The 23,505-nt window shown below is 40.8% G+C and overlaps 1 protein-coding gene across 8 annotated transcripts in view; it reads left to right on the forward strand.

Moving 5' to 3' along the window:
* The window catches only part of TFDP2 (transcription factor Dp-2), a 122,100-nt gene extending 107,745 nt beyond the window's left edge, over positions 1 to 14,355 (forward strand). For all 8 annotated transcript variants that reach the window (XM_006027272.3, XM_006027273.3, XM_006027274.3 and 5 more), the window contains 2 exons: positions 5,044 to 5,149; positions 7,794 to 14,355. In XM_006027272.3, coding sequence (XP_006027334.1) covers positions 5,044 to 5,149; positions 7,794 to 7,977 — 290 coding nt within the window. In that variant the 3' untranslated portion in view covers positions 7,978 to 14,355. The remainder of the gene's footprint in view (positions 1 to 5,043; positions 5,150 to 7,793) is intronic.
* The last annotated feature ends 9,150 nt before the right edge of the window (positions 14,356 to 23,505 follow it).

The raw sequence follows: 23,505 nt of genomic DNA on the forward strand, positions 1-23,505 counted from the left end.
CTTGATCCAGGTGATGTGGGGTCCAATCTTGGCAGCACGGGGCTGAATCCAGGCAGTGCAGGTGGTTTGGGGCCCAATCTGGGCACAAAGGGCCTGACCTCACACAGGAAACGATCCATGGATTGGCCCTGCACCACCCATTGGACCTTAGGGGCCAAAAGGTTGAGCACCACTGAACTAGTCAATAAACTGAAGTAATGAATAAAATTAATGAAGAAAATATTGTCTCTGTATTCACGGAAGAAGTTATAGCCATCCCAACCTTCAACAAACTCCAGTTCAGGTGCTAAGCTAGTAATTTGTATTGGTTTATTAGTCTGATTTTCTTTAAGAATAATAATAAAGCAGTACACATTTGATAATAATGTAAATGATTTTAATAGCTTAGATTGTAACACATAAGAACATAAGTACTACACTAAGTCCATTAGTCCATCTAGCTGAGTATCCTGTCTCCAAGGCTACTAGGTACAGACAGTCAAAAAGCCCAAGGCTGAATTGATTTAATCTTTGCAGTTTAGTCTAAAATGTGTAGCTTGAACCAAAAAGCAAGTGAAAAGAAAATTCACTGTTGATTCCAGAAATGTAGCCACATGCCTGCAGTGGCCCAGGCCAGAAGCTATGGGGCACTAGAGCATGCCTCCCTGCTTGGCTGAAATGGACAGCTTGGGCCAAGGCTATCACACCCACCCTGCAAGGTGGGGGGCAGGGGTGGGGGAGTTGTGGGGGAGGTGAAAAACATTCTGGGATGCTGGGGGACTGTGAGTTAACTTGAAGCTGGAGGGGATGTGGGACCAATTTAACTTAAATCAGTTAAGTTTGATACTATATCCATCCAGGTTTATCTTACACAGGTTTCAGCTATTTTGAAAGTGGTTTACGTGCACTGAACTTCTGTTGTGTTACAGATCTGAACTAGTTTCTAATCACCTATACCAGTTTACGTGTAATGTATGTCCCTAGCCGATCTATCTAGTGATCTATCCCTTGTCTTATGCTCTCTGGTACCCATAATCGTTGGTCAGAGATATATCCCCAACTCTTCTGTTTAATAGCTATCAATGGATCTAGCATCCATGAATTTGTCTCATCCTTTTTTTGAACCTGGATGTACTGTCTGCCTCTACAACTTCCCATGGCAAAGAGTTCCACAAGTTAAAAACATGCAGCATCAAAAATTTAATTTTAAACCTGTTTCCTGCTAATTTCAGTGGGTGCTCCCTAGTTCTAGGATTCTGAGATTTGGTAAGGAACAGTTCCCTGTTCACTTTGTCAGTACCCGTCCTGATTTTATAGAGCTCTATCATATCCCTCCTCAGCCTTCTCCTTCCCAAACTGAAGTCCTAGCCTTTTCAATTTCTTGTGGCATGGCAGCTGTTCTATACCCTTGATCATCTTGGTTGCCCTTGTCCATACCTTTTCTAATTCTGTCATATCATTGTTAAGATGCATAGGCCAGAACTAAACACAGTGTTCAAGATGTGGGTGTGCCATGGATTAGTGTAGTGGCATAATGATATTTTCCATTTTGTTTTCAGTTCCCTGCTTAAGGATGTGAGACTATCTATTAGTTGTTTTGGTCACTGCTGCACACTAAGCTGATGTTTTTGGCTCCAATGTCTCTTTCCTGAGTTAGAACAGCTAATTAAGAACCCAACATTTTATCATTTAATTGAGGTTATTTTTTCCCATATGCATTACCTTGTACTTGTTGACATTAAAGTTCATCTGCCATTTTTTTTTGCCCACTGGCTGCTAATCAAGACTGTGCACTTTAGTTATGGGTTGTTTTCACTACATTTTTCAGCAGCTGTCTTGGGCTGTGAGAAAATGAGGCCAGAAGTTTTTTACTGTATACCAAAACATGCATTTAATTCAAAGGTTCCTTTTCTTTGTTGTTGTAACATAATTACACAGTGTACGGCTACAGACAGATCAGTGTAAATTGCATACAATAGCTACAGCAGTCAAAGGTCTATACCAACAACTGAGTAGCTAATTTAAATATGTTTTGTATAGTTGTCAGGAAGATGGTATTTGTCTGATTACGTGGCTTTCTAAGCAAAGTATAATCTCTTTTTAACTTTTGTGTGTTTTACGAATTATTTCTTAAACCAAAAGCAGAGTGAAAGAGTTGTCCTCAGTTCAGTGTTTGCCATGGTATTCTAATATGTAGACTTGAATTAACTGCTGTACAAGAATAGAAAATCAATGGCTTGTATTTATTCACTAGCTAAAGTTATTACAACCATCAACATTAGAACTTTCCCACGCTGTCCAACTCCATGAACTATATACACTAGGATGGAAAAGAAGTAAAGAATTATCTGAATCTCATTGCTAAGCTTCTCCTTAGCAGAGCTTGTTCTTGGTGGAGAATGGCCTGAGCTTTAGAGTTGAAATAATATTCTGCCCCTTAGATCAGAGACTGAAAATTAGTGATTAAGTCATCCCCATTCTTCGGTGGTATATGTACACCCCATTAGCAAACACAGTTGGAAGAATTGAGCTATACAGATAGACCCAACAAGAGAATGCAAAAATAATACCAAAATCTGAACCTTTGCAGCTAAAATATTTTTTCGTAATAATCTTATTTCCCAGCTGCATTAAATGGTCCAAATGACTGTTTACACAGACTAATTAAAAGTTAATAAACGAAAGACTCCTTTACAAGTTTGGTACAAAAATTGTACATTTAGCCCTTCCCTCACAAATTGAAATTTCTCTGGTACAGAAATCTACACTTGGTTTTTCTAGATTTCATTGTACAGAGTTTAGTCATGCTGAACATTTTAAATAAGTATTTGTGGGTACTTTACTAAACTATTTTACTTAAAATATCATTGGTACTGCGCATTGTTACTCATTCTGGCCTAGAGCCTCAGAGGTGTTTAAAGTGCCTAAATAAGATAGCACAGGTTATATATAGAGAGCCAAGTTATGCACTTTCTCTCTCTCTATATATATATTTTATTAATTTAATCTGTAAAGGTGCATATCTACTCTGCCTTCTGACTGCTTTCAGATTAACATGCCTACCCACCTCTTTGTGCTCATGGCTAAAGAAATGGAACCATGCTGTATGCTCCTTCTCTCTTCCCTGAGCAACCGGACCAAGTATGATCTAAGTCACAGCTGCTTGCTTTTCTTTGATTAGTGTCCATATGGACAAAGGGATTACTGACATTTCTACACTGAAGTTTTGATGGCAGATGTTTGAGTGCATCTCTACCAAAGCTCCCTGTTAATGACAGAAACCTTTCTTCCACTGCTTTACTCCACCTCTGCCAAGTGGGGTAAAACTTCTGCTGCCAGCCAGCAGAAGGCGTGGGTATAAGTACACAGCTGGTACCTTCCCAGGGTGCACTTCAGGTCTTGCCAACATAGTTGATGAAGTGGAAACACATGAAGCACATGCATGCCTGCTGACGCCTTCTGTCTGCCAACAGAAGCCTCCTAGGATAGACAACATCAGGACATACAGTCCTATTGTAAAAGTTGGCATAGTGTTGAGGGCTGGCGTAGTGTTGACATGGATCTGTGCAGTGCCAAGAGATTGTCATAAATCAAGACATTTGTTTATGTTTATTGTTGGAAGGAGAAACACATTTCAGCTTCCTAGAATAATGTACATGATCCACACAAACAAATGAATGGTTCACACCTACAAGTTTCACTCCTCCAACTTCTGCAGCATAACTGCAAACTTCCTTTTTCCCAGAGCGTCAGATGCTAGCAAAGAATGTGTAGTCATCTCCCTTTATGAAACAGTAATAATTAACTTGAAAATGGAAACTGGTATAGAAAAACAAGCAGCACCACACACCTTTAAACATGATACTCTAGACACAATAGAATGGGTGCATCCAGAGGAGCACGCACATGCAGTATGTGGCACCGCAGACCCGTCTACAGTGCTGCATGCCGCACATGCAGACATTCCCCACACTGCTAAGTTGCAGCGTGGGGGGAGGGGGCTTGACACCAGAAGATCCCACGCTAGAAAAACAGAGTGGCATACGTGGCGGCAGTGAGTGCTGCCCAAAACTGGAGCCTGGCTGGCTGGAGCCATGCTCCAACTACCAACCAGGCTCCCTGCTACTGGATCGCCACCGCTGGAGCGCCAGGAGGCCCCCAGGACTTCCAGTAAGGCTGTTGGGGCCAGCCGAGGTGCTGCCCCCAGCCTCTTCTACCCCACTTGGTGCAACTTGCCGTGTGCCAGAGTGCATGTGCAGGGGCATTCCTTGGGGGCAAGTAGCAGCGGCACAACTATGTGCCGCTGCTATTTGTCCCCAGGGAACTACATGTGTATGTTTGTCTGGATGCGCCCAATTTTTGCAGACCCTTTCCACTCCAGTTAAAATCAAATTCCGATGCAGCCTTACCTGTAGTGATTCTATCACCCTGCATCATATGTGCCACTGTGTTGGTGAAAGTTGGGGCATTTGATCTTGGGGGAGGATTAAATAAGGGCCTAAGGTTACTCTAAAATCCACTGCATAACAAGATTGGCTGAAAAGTGGGCTGGGGTGGACTTGGAGAGATGGAGGGGAGCCCCCATTGATTTAAGCATGTTACTTCCCCTATTTGAAATCCTGTGTTGGGGAGAGTTGTACAAAGTGTCCCTTCCCCATGCACTGGCTCCCATGGGAAATATATAAAGAAAGGTGTGAATTTGAAGTGGTATACCCCTTATGTGAAATGTGTTCCAGATCTTGTTTGATCATTAGCACAAAAAGCAAAATGCCTATATTTATAGTTGGTGGGTTATGAAGCAAAGAGTAAACAGCTCTTCTCCCAACACAGATACACAGTGACTTTGAAGTTACTTATATTTAAAAATTGACAGTCAAGGGGAGTGGTGGTCACACCTGAAAAATGTTTAGAAAACCACTTTTGGTGTGGGTGACTAGCAGTGCTATAATTAATTTGGCAAAAGCAGAATATCTTGATAGCCAAACCCAAGTTAAATGCAGACTCAGGATCATAAAGGAAAAAAATGTAACTTTAATGTATAATAACTGTGTTGGTCTTTTTTAGATATGTCTACAGGACTTTCATGGGTGAACCAGGGAATACTTTCAAATTCTGCTCAAGCAGGTTCAAATATAGAAGTGACTGGAAGCACCTCTGTTTCTAAGTCAAGGTACGTAGAGAAATGTATCTGTTACACATAATAAAAGGATAGTTTGCAGTGGACACAGGATAAATTCACTCCATGCACACACCCCAACTGAATATAAAGGACAGATAAATTTCAGTTATGACTAGGGTTGGCAAGCTGGTCACAAGTGACCAGTCAAATATTGTCAGTTGCGTCAATTGACTGCATATTTTTCACCAAAATATTATAGCAATTTTACCAAAAAAACTACATTTTTTGTAGTTTTTGTGACAGATATATGATTTTTTTCATACATTTCTTAAAGGAATATACATGCTTTTTCTGTGTATTATTTGGACCTATTGGCAATTTTTGACCAATATTTGACCAGTCAGTGGACCAAACTTTATTTGACTGGCCAAATACCCAATCCTAGTTATGACTGATTTTTTTGAGCATGTTAATTTACTAGACTATTTTAGGTGTACAATTTGTTTGTAGTCTCTTCCCAGGGGAGAAGTTCAGATTAATTAAGGGAAATGTTTTTATTAGTAGACTTCAAAAATGTAGTGGCTTTTGAAAAAGATATAAAATACAGAGGTAATTCAAAATATTTTGAAATGACCGCCTTCAGCTTGATTATTGATCAGCGGCCACGTCTACACAAGACGTGTTGTTACTGCGCAGTCATTACTGTGCAGTCATTATTTTGTATTTGTATAAATAAGTACTAAATGACTGCTCCGTAATGAGTTACTGTGCAGTAGCATCACTGAATGACTTTTAGGTGACGCTGACTGCACAGTAGCTCGTTATTACTGCACAGTAGTGTAGCATCACTTCCTGCCATGTGACACTACTGTGCAGTAGTATCAAGTTACTGTGCAGTCAGCATCTTGTGTAGACATGGCCAGTGACAACTCGGCTAAAATTTTTTACCAATTAAGTCAGACTATTGAAGATTTTAGATTGCTTTTGCAGTATGTATTTTATTGTATCATGTCATATTATATATTACTATATACTACTTCCATGAGAGTTTGGGCAGCAGTTCCACAATGACCTGTCAAAGGAACATTGAACTGGAAGGGACCAACCTGGATTTTTACTCCAGTTCCTTTCAATTAGAGGCAACTTACATGATAAAGATTTGTCTAGAAGGATTCAGAAAAAGAACCACTGCAGCTTCTTCCAAACACTACTACCACAAAGCTCCCCTCCTGCCTACCCCCCCCATAACAACCATAGGACCTTAGTATCAAAAACATGCCACAGGAAGAAAACAGGAGAGACCAGGGCATCATCAGTTTCTTAGAATCTGTGAGGTAAAATATACCTATGTGATCCTAAGAAGTGGGCCTTGCACTAACATACAGCAAAAAGGTAGGGGGAAAAAGAAAAAAATCTGCCAATTGCCTCTGACTCATGGTTAACGTTATTTCCAGCCCCAAATGTAGCAATCAGTTTACCCTAAAGGCTTGTGCAAGACATATCAGCCAAGCACCTCAGAAGTTTCTCAGTACCATTCGGGCCAGCAGTGGACCCCAACCAGGGTTTAGCTGCAGTCCAGGTCCAGGACTTCAGAGAAAGGCAAAAAGAGGAAAGAAGTCAATAATGCCTTTAAAGGTAAATTACACTTTCTTCCTAGTCCACTGATGACCAACCCTGAAGCATGGGCTTATATGATACGAAAAGTGCAGCAAATATTCTAGGCATATTAAAAGTCCAAGGAGAAGGAGGAGAAACAAGGGAAGAGTAACTAATGCAGAGAGCCATCCCAGCTACCTGGCCAGGCCTTCCTTCCTTGCACCCACAAAATCATTACATTTCCTCTAATCTAAAGTATGTCCTTAGAACACAAAATTGCCTCAAGTAATGCAAGCATATCACTGCAGAGCAAAACCTCTTCAGTGTTGGACCTCCCCCTAGCTCTTGGAGCTCACGCTATGTCTCACCTAAGACCATCTCCTCTAGTTTCCATACCCAACCTGCCCTCACCATCAGTGAAGTCAGGAAGTCCTGTGCCATCAGACACCTCACACATACATAAGCAATACATATAGCAATTAAGTTTCCCCTTCATGGAGCTATCAAACATTTGAAGCCTTGTATCACATGCTCTTTTAACCACACCAAAAATATTTGTATCCTGCCATACTATTTATGACGTAAACTTATCAAGCACCATCTTAAACCTGTTAGAAGCACATTGCAGAAAATTTCACTCTTCTGGTGCTTAAACCTCCTACTAATCCTTTTTTTTTTTTTTTAAACTCTTATTTGTGAACTAAATGTATATTTGAACACACAAGTCCTGCGTTATTGTGGCCCCCAGAAATTTCCACCTCCAGTTCTGGGTTTATGATGCTTGGCGGGTCCCAGTATGCACATGCTGAAATGTAGACATTACCAGAAAGAATCATTCCCTTTTGATCCTGCCCTTGGCTTTAGTATCACGCCTTGCTGTGCTTCCAAGCCGAGTTGGCATGCTACCCATTAACCTTTGCACTTCCGCTGTTTCCCAACACTTCTAGCACATTTCATAAATGTATTAGCTTAATGTTGTTAGGGAATTCCTTCTTGGTCATTTTTGTTTTTAAATACAAATGAAAAGCCAAGAGAAAGCTCTTAACTATTGTGAGAAATTCGCTCAATTTATGGGATGACTTTTTTGTTGTTTTGATAGTGGAAATCCAGGGTTGTGTTTGGATGCTGAAGTGGCCTTAGCAACCGGGCAGTTCCTTGCCCCTAGCAGTCAGCAGTCCAGCAGCGCAGCATCACGCTACTCAGAGTCACGAGGAGAGACTCCGTGCTCTTTCAATGATGAGGATGAAGACGAAGATGATGATGATTCTTCCTCCCCAGAATAAAGACAGTAGAAAAAAGAATATATAAAATGCTGCTTTTATGTGTTTTTAGTGCAAGCTCCTGTTTTGAATATTATTTTAGTTTCTTGCCTTTGTTTGCACTGTATGTTCAGTGAAACTAAATGGAAAATTCAAAAAAAAAAATCCAAAGTTGAGACAGGTTGAAAAATGTTTATAACTGAACCCAGAGCTGTATGTTGGCATGGAGCAAACGAAGGGCTTTTGCAACTGCAACCAAGGAAAAGAACAAAGTCCCTGAGGATTTGGCTGAGTAAACGCTAAGTGCACAAGTTTATTTTCCATAACTTGGGATGTTTCTCTTTTCCCTCCATTTAGCCCACTCAGATGGATATGGCTAGAGTGTCAGTCAAGAGATACTGATTCTCCTGTTGTTTTTTGGCTGTGCTATCTTTTAAAAGAAATCTAGATATAAAACTATCTCATGTATTAAAACCATTATAGGGAGGAGGGGGTGTCAGAATGTTTGCTTTGTTCTGTTCAACTTGCTGTATAGAAGAATCTTAAAGTAATATAAATTACAAGTGATCAAATGAATCTTTAAGAAGATTAAATCCATTTTAGGTACACTAAAAATAACATTAGTATGTATCTTTTAAAAAGGTCATAGTTTTCCATTGATATTTCAGGCCTAATTTATTACATAACTGATTATTGTTAGCCATTGCTAGATAGGGTAAAATGGTAGCATTCTCTGTGCCAACATTGTTTGTTTTTTTAAATTGGTGAAAAAAATGGTGTTCAGAGATTTCTGGCAATCCAGTGCTCTTCTCCTTTACATATTTTAACAGACCTTAAGAATAGTTCTCCATAAAATCAAACCAGAACATAACAGAAAAAGGTTTTGAACTATAGTGGAGATTTCAGTCCATACATTTTCAGGCATCATTTTTATTTTTAACGAGGAATTTATGTCAAAACCAGTATTTTAGGAAATAAAACCCTTACTTTAGGATAGGATTGATGAGAAAAATCTAACTTTTTCATGTTTATGCAGTATGACTTTTTGCATTTCACTCACCTTGGATGATAAAAATTTACCAGGTTTTGTTTCTAGGCAATCTCACTTTTTAGCTATCCTGCACTATTATAGCAGTTAAGGAGAAGGGAATCTGATCATTGTATGATGTCAAATTAACACAAATAATTTTTGCATTTCAAAAATAGGAATTGGGTTAGTAGTAATTTTGCTTTAATATCACCCAATAGATTTTCATATTGTGTTAACCCAAAATGTTAGTGGTTCTTTCACCTTCCTGTTGTGCACCAAAGGTTGCATTAGTTGAAAGCTTTTTTTTCAGGTTTGGATGAGATACTTCTCAAGTACTCTTTTATATATTTGGCTTGATCATGGCCCAAAGATGCTGTTAAATATACTTTGCCAAAGTGTAGTCACAGCATATAGTGAAATAAAAAAATCATACCAATTACTATGGTGGTAAATATAAGAAGCCAGTGTTTTAAAACAGTTGTTAAATGACTGAGGCTCACTAAAACCAGGGGGGCTTGAAATTAAGTCTGAAGTCTGTATTTTACATCATACGCTGGTGCTCAGAAGGTCTGATAGATCTTTTTAATGTAATATTAATATATAATTTATAAAATATTTATAAGCTATCATTATATAAATATAATATATTAGTATATAAAGATCTGATGAGAGGTCTTTTTGTATGTAATATTAATATATAAAAACAAACTACACTTTCTGTAATACCAAGGTAGGAATGAACTGGTTAAGGGCAGCATCTTACCTTTGACCTTGTGTTTTTGTATTGTCACTTTAAACTGGTCTCAATATTGTTAATTTTTTAAGTAACTTAAAGCTTACTCAAAGTGAATGGCAAAATGAAATAATTCCTTTCAGTCTTTGCAGCCTATTAAACATTTTAGGTATTTCTAAACACTACTAGTATGTTAGCCATTCTACCATGATGGTACTCAATCTATTATTTATAGGTTTAAACTATTTGTAGTACCACTTTCACAGAACTCTGTTGTAGTCTAACATGTTTACACATACAAGAGAGATGATTAGCAAATGTTCAAAGATGTATCCTATATTATTCAACAGTCTGGACAAGACAGCTGGGATATGCTACACAGCTGGCTCAGAGGCAGATAACCCTTTGACTTACACTAAAAATGCTTTCTTCTTTAGAGTGGGTGCTAATATCTGAAGAAAAACTTTTATTACTATAGAGATATGTAAGACCCAGTGATTGCATGGATTGAAGCAATTCACTTTGTAGTAAATAGAGAAGTAATTAACAGGCTTTGTGAATACTGACAGATGACCAAACTCAAAGGGGCTTTTTGGCCTGAAGAAACAGATGTTTCTTCAAACCTCTGTCTTGATTCCTTCTAATAAACTATTAATGATTAACTGCCATTGTAATGACCTCTAAAACTGGAAGTAGCAGTATACATGCTTGATTGGATATTGCATCAATGCCACTTAGAAAAAAACCTTTTTGGAAAGTAGGTGCTTTTTATATAGTTTTTAAGTATATATGATTAATGGCAGAGTGAATGGTGTAGGCTGTATCCCAGAGAGCCTTATTTCTAGCTGGCCTTCAGAAAGCAAAAACAAGTTATATGCCACTCCGAACCACTGTTCAGAGGGACATTTAAAAGGATGGGAAGTGTACCAACTGTGTTTCCACCCAAGATCTTAGCTTAGAATTTCTCAGTTACTGGAGCCATTTCTGTTTTGGGAGTGAAAGACCTACAGTAAAATCTTGCTCCCACTGAAGTCCTCAATTCAGATTCCTTCAGAGCAGAGAAATCCATTGCTTGTCACTTTTGGCATGCACCATGACATTGGACTGCCAGTCTTTCCATATTTTTGTTAAACCAGTTTCAGAGCTTCAAAGCAAAGTTCTTAGTCTGAGATCCTGTGTGCCAAGCTCCAGTCCACAGAGAATTGTTACTGAAAACGTTGTGCTCTTGTGGTTACACTAGTCTGGGAATAGGAAGATCCTAGTCCTCATCCAGGCAAGAGAATCACTCCCTGTGGGGACTCAGGCACATCATTTATCCTCCTTTTTTTGTCTCTGCAAAACCAGGCGTATACTGGACTGCACCAAAAACCAGAGCCTGTATCTGAACTGACCTGTAAGTAAATGGGAAAAATAATTTTTCAAAAAGTTAAGCATTCACCACTCCCATTGCCTCAATAGTCTCTCCACTATGAGCACACGCAGCAGCTATTACCATAGCAGGCCTTGCTAAGAGGGCCAGAGACCAGACATTGTGCATGTCTCTCTGACCATACCTGTAGCCCAATGGATAGGGCACTGACCTGGGATGTTGGAAAGCTGGAGTGTCTTTGCCTCAAATCAGGCAAAATGAAGATTTGAAAACTGGTCTTTCAAATCTCAGGGAAATGACCTAACCATGGGAGAATTTGTTACAGTGGAATGTGGGGCAGTATTTTCTCTTGGGCTAATCTGGGTTAGACTCCAGCTCCAGGGAAAGGGTAATTGCTGACAAGCCTGACTAGAGATAGGCAACTTCCCTCTGGCCTACACTTAGATACCAAACTACATTTGCTGGGCGGGAGTTAGGATAAAAGGGGTGGGACCTATTGAGAAGCATAAGCTACACCCCATTTAAACAGTGTGGCTTTTTTCAGTCCCAGCTTTAGACCCCTGAACTCTCCCTCTAGATCATATGAGGAACCTGAACACCTACTGGGTAGCAGGGACTCTTGAGTTGAACATTACATTGCCTAAGTGGATTAAGCACAAATTTCTCCATGTAGTTAACAGCAGAATTTTAAAATCTAAATAGTCTTTTCTTTGTAATTATTTTTTAGTCTATTATCCTTATCCAGCTGAGTGAAATGTAAAAGTTAATCTCTGTCACTTTCTGGCTCTTATGCTGTACCACGGAGCAGCAAATGCTGCCAGGGAACATTTTAATCCAAAACAAAGCATGCACAACCCCACTTTTCATTAGGACTTAAAAATAAATTCATGAAAACCTTTAATTTCATCTTGAAAGTAGCTTTATTTATCACATGATAAACATTATAGAGCCTTAGCAGGAAAATTCAGCATGAAGTATTAAGCTCATAGTTGATGGTTTGTCCACACGCCAAATGTCATACTTTGGTGGGCACATAAAAAACACAATTTTAGCCCAAACTAATTTTGGGGGGGTTGGCTTGGATTAATATTAGGGTGCGGCTGGTTTGGGGGCACATTGATGAGTGGGTAAATATCTGGAGCCAAACAAGGCAGGTCTAAGCTCCATGCACATTTTCTTGTCTACAAAGTCATGGTGCATGCATCTTGCACAGAGCACTTCAGTGTATCATGTGGAGATGTCAGTGCATATTTTATACTATATAGCTCACATTCAGGGTATGTCTTCACCTCTTTTTTGGAGTAAGCTGAAGCCTTGTGTTCACCTACCCTCAACCATGTGAGCTGCCCTTCCATGACTTTGCTTTGGGAGCCTCTGGGAAGGAGAGAAAGAAACAGCATTTGGGCAGACTACTTCCTAGAGGAGCAGGAAAAGAAAACTCAGAGCCTTTCTAGGAGTCATGCCCACTCTGTCTCTGCTGTACTAGACTTGTTTGGGGCAGCTGACAGACACTGGAGTGCAGAAGGGCCAGGACTGCATGTGCCACCCCACACAGTGCTCAGATGACTTACGCATACCCTGGGGCTTCCTTGAAGACAAGGGCTTCCAGGAAGATCAACCATTGACTTTGATGCTGAGGAGAGTGTCTTAGGGGAGGCTGGACTACTACCAGCTTGTGAGCTGAAGGCTTTGTAATAGAATCATTACGCAAATGGTTGACAGGTTTGGGTTATTGGATGGGTCTGGGACCAGCCCTATAAGCACTCAGATTTGTACCATGAGAATAGGACTGTTCTCAGCAGCACTGCTCAGAGGAAACCTATAAGAATAGGGGCACAAGAGTCCAACTGTCTCCACAGGTCTTGAGCCCTGGACTCTAGTTGGCAACAGTCCTGGCAGGGGTGAGGGGAGGGCCTGAACATCACTGTGAAATAAGACGTTAGAGAAAACCAGCCCACATTTTAAAACTTATTACATATATTTCTAAAATAGGGTTGAGGATAGACATTTATTACTGATGCTGGACAAGTCTTAGTGACTTATTTTATAGAACCACTATCATGAATTATTCTAATAAAAAGGTAATTTTCTAACTATAATAGAACAGCTATGGACTATTTTATATTATTTTAAATTTACATTCATCCTCCTTTTTTTGGTTTTGAACTGCAAAAACCAGTAAAAGCCATAGATTGTTTTATATTAAATGGGTGGAAAACTTGGTTAAAAATAAGTTTGTCTCAGTCATTGACTTGGCTGTTTTATTCCAAGTTTCAAAACAAAACTTAAAGCAAGGTCTGTAAACTAAAAAAGGAAGCACTCAGATAACTTTCATTTGTCTCAGTAACTCCAAAGTCATGCTGCTGCAAAACCTGTATGGGATTTAATGATTTCTAGAGCTTTATTTACTGAATGAATTGAAATTGCTGACCTGTATTTTATGCTGATCAACTGTGAGAGCTTTGATTAATTTTGTTTTTCTTACTGAATCCAATAACCTATGTTTTTTTCCCCTTAATGTATCTTCTGGCATAAAATATACTACTGGATCTGCCAAATTTTTTGCGCATTAAGCTAAAAGCATTTAAACATCTCTTTCCCGTTAAACCCTGTTAAGCTAAGACTTTCCCAGATTCAACTGCCATCCAATACACTGCAGCAAGTTGCCCAGAAGCCTGTAAACAATTTAGTGCAAATTTTTAGTATCCTGAGGTTCTTTCTTGATAGACTTCAATGATACACCAGTTGTTTTTTGTTTTTTCCAGAAAAGCTGCTATTAAGCTATCTTGATGATTTTTTTTGTCCTGATTGAGTAATGTTAATTTTGACTAGCACATTGTATGTGGCTAGTAGTAGTGTAAAAGGAATGTGGTAGTATTATATATGCTTTAAATATTGACAGACAGAAATACAAAGCAAAATGCATACACAAAAGTTTTCCTTTCCTAATGGGAACATCGGCATTAGTATATAGTATATTTGATCTAATAGGAAATATTACTTTGTAGTATCACACACTTTGTAAATAAATACCTGTTATTTTTTTAATGAAAATTTTATAGAAGAAGCTATTTCTGTATACTCAACTGATCTCATGTTTACCAAAATTGCTGCAAGGGGGGACCGTACTTAACAACACGAGGGTGGGGAAACTGCATCTGATTGAAGTGAAAAGCATGCACTCATTGGAGAAAAACAACATCCAGCTGTTTATAATCTGAGAAGTAAAGCTGAACTGTAGAAGAACAGAATAAAAGAATTTAAAGACAACCAGGGTTTGTCTTGTTTTTAAGCAAAACATTGTTGTAGGAGAAAACTGCTCAAGGTTAATGTTCATAGCATGAGTTCTGTTTCATAAAAGCTACCTTACAGTGTAAGCTCCAGGGAAAATAGGGTCAAGTGAATTTGATATTTTGAAAATAAATAATAAAATTCACTAATTACAGTCCTAGTGGATATCTCAGAGGAACTTGCCATAACACTATCTAGTCAAAGGGGTTGGATTTTTTTACCATCTCTAAAATCTGTGTTGAAATTTTTTTTCAGACTACATTAGGAAAAAATACTCTTACTTACCACATCAAAAAAATATCACCCAGTGTAAAGCTGTAAGTGACTCAGGATCATCTAATTAATGTCCTTGCCAAGGTAGGATTCTTCCCTATTTGGAAATTTAACATGGTTTTGTTCAGTTGAGTTTTTAAATGTCAAGTGATAATTTTCCTGTTCAACAGTCAAATACATAGTTCTGTTAGGAAAGCTTTCTTGGTATAGGGATTGGGATGAATAGTGACCATAGTGTACCAATAAATATTCCTCTTTCTCCTTGACTGTAACTTTGAAGCATCTCTTAAACTGTCCCTAATCCCAACTTCCCTTCTGCATGCACACACGTGTGTGCACATAACACACACACGTGTGTGCACATAACACACACATAATTGGTTGATAAGGCCCCATGTAATACTTAATAAACTTTTTAAATTTGGCACCACAAGTTATTGTTTCTAGTCCTCTTGATCATTGTTGTTGCTTTTCTTTGAACTACCTTCCTTTCCCTGGTACTGATGTGTCCAAAACAAAATGCATTAGCCCAAAGGCACTTGCTTCATGTTCTCCTTGCTTTACATGACCTGCCCATGATTCATTAGATTTATCTCAAGTCTGTTAACTGCAATTAAATGTGAAGACAGGACAATGTTCAAGATGGGGAAATTCACTCCTGGGTAATGAATGTAAACTCTTACAACAGGGAAACATTCATACAATTTGCTATGACTTTTAGCTTGGGGTGCACTCAGATGCCATACACACAGCTGCCTCCTTAGCCCTGGGTGACTAAGTGAATGCTGTGTAATACAGCTCTTCTGCACCAGAACTGGGTTTTACTGAAGAGAGCCTGAGGGAGTCTTTGGAATCACAACCACAAGTGCTTTTTGGGTAGTTCCGAGTTGAATACTTCTTTAAAGATGAAGATCAGACTTGCAGGAAAAAAATTAAATTCCTGTTAATTTACATTAATCCTCAACACCCATCCTGTCTACCATGCCTCCCTCCCTTTGCTATTCAAGAACAGGTAAATTGCTACTGATGGCTTTAGCAGAGGTTTGTTGCATCACCTATAAACTTGCACCAAAAACTTTGCTGCATCTTTGTAAACTTTTGCTTACCAACACTTTCCTCCTCAACCTGTTCTGAAAAAAAGGGTGTAGGTCTCGTGTTAAATTCTCTGTCTTTACTAGTCCTAACTTTTGCTTAGCTGCTTCCTCTGTGAAACCAAAAGTAAAACTAAGGAAATGTTTAAGCATAATTATCAGTTTCTGCCCCCATTTCCTTGCTCTCAACAATTAGAACAAGGTATAGAAGAAGCCAGTGATTCTCAACCAGGGTGCCACAAGAGCCTTTCGAGTGTGCCACGGGGTGCCACACAACATTAGCATTGTTAGGTTTATGAACATGATTCACAAGACAAACCTGAAGATTTCAAACAAAAATCCAGCTGTCCTTTTGTTGTTTGTTTTTGAGTTCTTTGCAACAGAAACACTGCTCTATTATTTTTTTCTGTAGGCAAAAAAACAAAAAGAGGGAAAACTTAAGAGCTGGCACTTCCCAAAGGGTGCCTTGAGTCTATCCAGGGGTGTGTTTGAGTCTAAAAAGGTTGAGAACTACTGCTCTAAGAATGCCTCAGACTGTTTCACAAAGAAGCACCATGTTCATTTTTGCTGTTTCAAATTGTTCCTTATGCAGAGCTGTACATTTCTTGTAAGCATATAACAGAGTAACATTTGCTGTGGTCCAGGACCAAGATTCTGTCTATATCACTGCTAAGTATCAGAAGACTAAAGATGACTAGAATTTTTCTTGGGGAGGGGGTGCAGAATGATTCTTCTGCATTTCACACATTTCATCTAAACCCAGCCCCCGCCAAAAAACAAATGCTAGTGGAAATACAATAACAGCATAGTTGGGTAGGTTCATTATTCATTACACTTTGTTTCAACCTCAAATGTAGGATAGAGGGACAGGTTTGCACAATATCTTCATTGTGCAGCTCCAGTGTCACAAGCACCAATCTTAATGAAATGATGGGTGTATATTCAGCCCCCCCCTACAGCATAAGCAAGATTTATGTAGGTTGCTCCATAACACTGTCCAATTCTACTGCAGGGGTGCCTAAATTTCTGCGCAAGTATTCTGCACCGTCACATGGCCCATCCTACGTAGTAGCCATTTTACTGCTCCTACTGTACATTTAAAGGGCTCCAGTTACTCAGTATCACTGATCCTAGTTATATCCTGATCAAATGGTCATTCGGCCTGTTCCTGAACAATTCCACTTGCTATTCTCAGCCACTTATTTATTAATAAGAGTTAACATTTACTGGGGAAGCCACGTTATGCCGTCTACATACAGTTATGAAAATAATTCCTTCTAACCTGATACTAGAATGCCAAAACTAGCTGAAGAATTGATTATTGGGTCCAGGGAAACAATAAGATCCAGTAACATTGTTATCTCCTGTCTTATGTAAGCCAAAAACACCTTTCACCCTGAAACAATATAAAACAATAAAGTATACACATCACTTCCTCTACTGGTGTGCATCAGCCCTTGTGAGCTGTTTTTAACTTAGCAGTATAATGTTTTTCTCCTTGTATTGCTTTCCCTTTCAAGCCTTGAAAGCCAGGTGAATAAAATAATTGTTCTTTAACACCATTTTAAAATAAAAGGTTTTGTTTCTTTTTTTCTCTGTACTTAGAATAATTGTTACCAGTAACAGCAGTGGCATTAACTTTTCTGTGTATGCAGTGAACATTTCCCCCCCCCCCCCCAACCCCCCCTTTAATACTGGATAGTTTCTAAACTTCCAGGGTCTACAGAACAACATGTAAACAGCACCACAGCAAAAAAATGCCCCATCCTGGGCAGTGAGCAGATCCTCTTGCCGTCTTTTAATCACAAACCTCTGAGATGACACAGGTCCTTCATGATGCATTAATACCACTACCTGAAATGTTATTAAGAGGTTTTGTCTAGTCTATGCTGATTTTAAACTATTTCCAATAAGAAAGGACCATTTTCCCTTAAAAACAATGTAAAGATTAGTTCCATTATGTTAACAGACCCACATAAGCTGATGCTCTTTAAGCACTAAGGAAAATGCAGTTAAGAGACGACTGATGCAGGTTTGACTATAAAGCATAGTAACATTGTCAAAGGGATGGGCTCAGTCTGCTTTGAAGTTTGTTTCAATTTCTCACATAGTTGGTCTAATACTGTTAAAGATAATGGCTCTGCAGCAGTGGTAAAAGCACTAGGATAGCTTAAATATGTCGCCCAAACCTGCTCTGAGTTAAGATATAAATTGTAAAACCCTGCAATGTGGAAGTGACATCAATAGAAAAAGGAATAGCTAACAGGAAAACTGAATTTTTAGCATAGAATTAAAAAATGATGTGACAAGTATGTCTATACTGGTTCCAGTATGTAAACTCTGACCAGCTTAGCTTCGTGTCAATGCCCTAGTGTCCTTTACTTCAAGCACCAGATTTGGGAACACAAGAACTATTGGCCTGTCATGCTGGATATCCAAGGTGTGCCATTTGATGATAAAACTAACATGTCAAACATCAATGGATTTATAGCAGAAAATGTAGAAATTTCTTCTAAGGAATTAAATGCCATCTTTTACTACAGCCAGTGCCAAGTAGCACACACTACTGCAGAGATGCAAGTTACAAATATAAAATGCAACAGCCTCTGGCGTAAAAAGTAACTATAATACTTGTGAAGTAACTGTAAAAAGGGCGTTGACTTCCTGCCACATTTAGGCACCAAGAATATTTCAAGGTAGTATTTAAACCTTATAACCTGGGGAAGGGGAAGGAGTTGTGCAGTGGAATGCCCAGGCATGCATGTTCAGTTTGGGCCTCAGGTTTCCCAGAATGACTCAAGCTATCCCTGGATTCAAAATACTCTTGCAGATAGGATGATGGCAGGCTGAATGTGAAGTAGGGCCATTTCAGGGAGTTAATTTTTGTAAATCCTCTGCAGGCACTTGAAACAGACAGGCAACTGAGCATGCATGCATCTCAGAGCATGCCAGCCTGACCCTCATGCTGCCCTCTCTCAGCAAGGCCCCACAAGCCGCATCCAGATGAATGTGGACATTTAGTGTCTCGGGGACAAGTGGCAGCAGCACACCTTGTGCCGCTGCTACTTGTCTCTGGGGCACATGCGCTTTGACACTTGGCAATTACCGTAGGTGGGAGATGCTGAGGCCAACACCAGGCTGGCCCCAGCAGCCTTACCTAGGTCCTGGGGGCCTCCCAGGGCTGCAGCAATTCTGCTACACGGAGCCTGGTCAGCAGCTGGAGCATAGCTCCAGGTGACCCGGCTCCGCTTTTGAGCGGTGTGTGCTGCCTGTGCATGCGCTGTTCCCCCCGCTTTTTTTTTCCTCCGCTTTATTTTTTTTCCTGGATCCAAGAGTCATAAAAACCCATGGAAAAAAAAAGAAGTAGAGCAGCACATGCATGGTCAGGGTATCTTTGCAGCGCAAAGAACATTTAAATGTGCAGTATGTGGTGCCACAAATGTGTTTGCAGTGCCACATCACACAGCCGCACTTGTCTGTGTGCGGGCCGTCTCCAGATCCCATCCTCGTCGCCATGTGCAGGCGGCAGGGAGCGATCCGGGCCCTTTTTCGCGCTGCGCGGGCTGTGGCCAGCAGCCCGGGCTCGCTGGGTCGGAGAGAACAGGCGACATGCTGGAATTAGGCACAGACGCTTAATGGTTGATTCAAGATCGTTTACTTACACCGAAGATGGTCGCGGTGTAGGCTGGACAGTTTCCCAGGCACAGCTCCGCTTAAATCCTCGTTTGAGGACTCAGACAATATTCGATCACTCCCACGGAGTTGTCGAGGCTCCGTGGATCCTTTTGTTCACTCACAATTCACTCACACGAAGTTTGCTAGGCTCCATGGGTCCTTTTTTGCACGCAGGGAGAGGGATACGTCGAGGTTTGCGCTCGGTGACGGGGAGAGGCTAGAGGCTGATCAGACCCCTGTTGCCCGTTTTAAATGCACTGGGTCCAATAGGCTCCGCAGCGCTTAGAGATCTTCACATAGCGTGAAGTCTCCTCCTCCTGGTGTTCGTGGAGTCCTCCCGTGCGGGGGTTTTCCTCGGAGTTCTCCAACTTGGGCGGAAACCACCCAAGCCTTTTATATGGCTAGCGAGCATTTCTTAGCTGCAACAAGAAATGCACCCTGCAAAGAAAGCTACAATTTAGTGGGAAAATAATTCAGTGGTGCCAAAGCACACACAAAAACAAAAATCACACCCTTTGGGTTGTGACAGTCTGGACGCAACTAGAGGCCACCTGTACCTCACACTCGGAGTCAAGCGTCCCATTTCCATGGGGGACTTGCAAAATAATCCCAGAATAGAAAATCCTACTGGGCTGACAAAAAGGAAGAGCAAGAACAGTGGAGGAGCAGGTGTTACAGCAATTGTGTAGAGCACAGAGGAAAAGGAAAAACATAAGGGGAACTGCTGCCATTCTATTTCCTGTTATATAGCCCAGGTGTATTCTGGAAAGTGGGAAGGATAGTGGTTTTCCCATTCCACCACTAGTTAAGACCCTAAAAAAAGTGTCACACTCACTTAGACCACTGGTACTTCAAGTCCTATATCTCCTGGCAGGAGTGGATGTTTTAGATGGAGAGCACATGTATCTAGAGCTGGGGTGGGCAAAATGCGGGCTGCCAAACCATTCTATCTGGCCCATCAGTGTCCCTCTGCCAAATTTAGAAAATTAATATTTATTTGTCCCTGGCTGCCTGTCATGCGGCCCTCCACCCAAAATAACTGCCCACCCCGATCTAGAGCAATGATTCTCAATCCATGCCATGCCATGGCAGCCCACCGTGCCTTGAGATGCTTTTAAGGATGCCATAGGTTGTCATGCAATGTTGTTACTGTTAAGGTATGTAAATGTTATTCACAAGATAAACCCAGAGATTTCAAATAGGAATCTAGGTGTGAAAAATATTCTGACCTGCTGTGATCTTTCCGAGTTCTTTGCAATAGAATAATTGTTCTATTATTTTCTGGATGATAGAAAAGTAAAGAAGTGAAACCTAAGAGCTGGCATTTTCTGAGGGGGAGTAGGGAAGGCCTCGAGTCTAACAAGGTTGAGAACCACTTATCCAGAGTGATCTAGCCCCTGTTTGGTACCTTACCCAGCATCCAGTTACTTAAGTTATATAGTATCTATTATCAATCATGTTTTCTACAGAAGTGCCCTTATTTCTAGGAATGGCAATCCATCTCTCCAAGCTATTGCTATATTTGCCCTAAATTTGTTGAGTAAAAGTTGAAATTTACTGCACTCACCTGTGCCAGAGATTATTGTTGCTCCTGTTGCTTCCCATGATATTCAACACAGGTTTTGACCTGTACTAGATGCATGCAATACAGACACATGTGGACAAGAGCACACTTGTTTCATGAGAGCTGACTGTGGGACACAGCAATAAAGACTGTATTTAACCCTTGTGCTGCTGGACATTGGGTATATTTTTTTTCAATTAGAAATAGTACCAGCAAACAAGTGAACCTGGGAGAAGTGGGAGGCCTGGGGCTGAGCTTTGTCCTTTCACTTGCACCACTGATCACCACAGGACCCAAGCAGACTGCATGAGCAGAGCTTACCCTGGGGCACACCATGATGAAACTGTGGGTGCCATTTCCAGTTAGGCCAGAGGAAATGCTGTCCAAAGCCAGGAGGTGGAGGTTGCTCATCCTGCTCTGAGAATCACCTTTCTGGGGAAAGAGCAATAGTCCAGGGTGGGGCTGAGATGGGATCTGAAAACAGCATTTTACTGTTTTGTCATATCTGGCTAGTCTATCCCCCAAAGTAATAATACTCAGGGTTAACACTCTAAAGGGAAAGACTACTCCATGTCCCCCAAGGAGTCCCCCACTGACAAGTAGTTTTCTGACCCCATTTTCAAGTCCAATTTAACTCCCACCAGACACAATGTAAAGACTTGCACTGACCTGAACCAGCACAAATTCAGTACGTCTAAAACAGAGCTCTGAAGCCTCCCACACAAGCCCTGTCCATTATCTTTTTTTTCTCATAATCGCTGTGGATACAGCTACCACCCTGCCTCTCACTTAGACCCACAACCTTGGGGAAAGAGGGAGAACATTTAAACAGCACAATACAGGACAGTGTAGAGCTACCAGTGTAAAGAAACCTAGCTCTAAACCAGATCAGCTGAGAAACTGCATTGCCAAGAACTGTGTGAAGTTTTGGTCCCCACACCTGAAAAAGGATATTAGAAAAAAGCTAGAAAAGGCATAAAGAATGACAACCAGGATGATCAGGCAAACAGACAAGCTTCCATCTGAGGGAAGACTAAGCTAGGATGCTTTAGCTTAGAAAAGACACACTTGAGGGAGCATGTGACCTAGATATTAAATGGTGCAGAGAAAGTAAATGGGGATTTATTAGTTACTCTATCACACAATACTAGAACTAGAGTATGTAAAATGAACCAATTAAGTCGTAGGTTTAAAACAAAAAAGGAAGTTCTTTTTCTCACTATGTGTAAGTAACTTGTGGAACTCATTCCCACCAGATGTTGTGGAGGCTGGTAGCTTAACCCAGCTCAATAGGGGATGGGACCTATTTTTGGAGGAAAGGGTCATCAATAGGTATTGAATGTGGCGGACAGAGTGCAGCCTCTGCATGGAAGCTGCAACAGGAGAGGAAGAGGGCATGAGAAAGTCCAGACAAACCCTCCCCCTCCGCACTGTGGGGCACAGAATACTAGGCTAGAAGGACCCAGGGTCTGACCCAATAAATGGCAGTTCTTATGTAAAAAAGCAAATTATTTCCATTTGCCTGTGACTACCATGTTAAATCAAGAAGAGAATGTAACAACGTTGAAAACTGATGTCAAAGAAGATATTATATTGCTAACTTAGTCAAAAACTGTTGAGGGCTCAAACGTGAACAAAATTTGAGCAGAAACCATCTCCCCAAGCTTCCTCTTGCTCTCAGTTATCCCAAAGTCCAGTCAGCATAATACCCATTATTTATTTTTTATAGTTAATATTACACAGCCCCCAGGCTTTTCTATGTGCTATACAATTGTGTGTTGATATGCAATTAGACTTGAAAATAAAGAATACCTCTTCTTCAATTCAGAAAGCCTGGTTATTTTTGAGTCCATGTAAATAGGAATAATATGGCACCTGTGAGAGACTAAGCAGAGGATTCTGGCTCAGTGAGTAATGGTCAAAATACAAAGGAAGCATACATCATATGATTCCAAAAAGGGCTCATTATCCTAGAGAAGAGGTGGGCAATTATTTGGGCTGGAGGGCCACTTAACGGAGTATTGGTGAACTGTTGGCAGGGGGGGCACAAAGAGATGCTAATTAATCCTATCCAGCCTGTCAGCTACCACTTGGAGCCTGAAGGAGGGCTGCACCCTGTACTGCTCCGCTCTTCTGCAGCCAGGGTCAGACTTGGCTAGGCAGCACACAGACTCCTCTGCACCACACATCCTCTCCCCCACCCAGCTATCTGTTGGCATTGCACATTCAGTTATGGCAGAGCAACTGCTGGCAGCCGGACCCACACAGGATGGGGCTGAGTAGCCATCCCGCCCACCTGCTCGCCATGATGAACTGCTGCCACCATGCCGCACCAGGAAAGTCAGAGGTAAACTCACCTCTTTCTGGCACTACAGCAGCACCAGTTCATTGCAGTAGGTGGGCAGGCAGGATGGCTATTCAGCACACTGCATCACCATCCTGCACAGGTCCAGCTGCCAGCAGCTGCAGTGCCAGAACTGTGCAGCTGCAGTGCCAACTGGAAGACAGGTGGGGAGGAGGTAGGGA

This window comes from Alligator sinensis, unplaced genomic scaffold, assembly GCF_000455745.1.
Source record: "Alligator sinensis unplaced genomic scaffold, ASM45574v1 scaffold846_1, whole genome shotgun sequence".
In the NCBI taxonomy this organism is placed as follows: domain Eukaryota; kingdom Metazoa; phylum Chordata; order Crocodylia; family Alligatoridae; genus Alligator; species Alligator sinensis.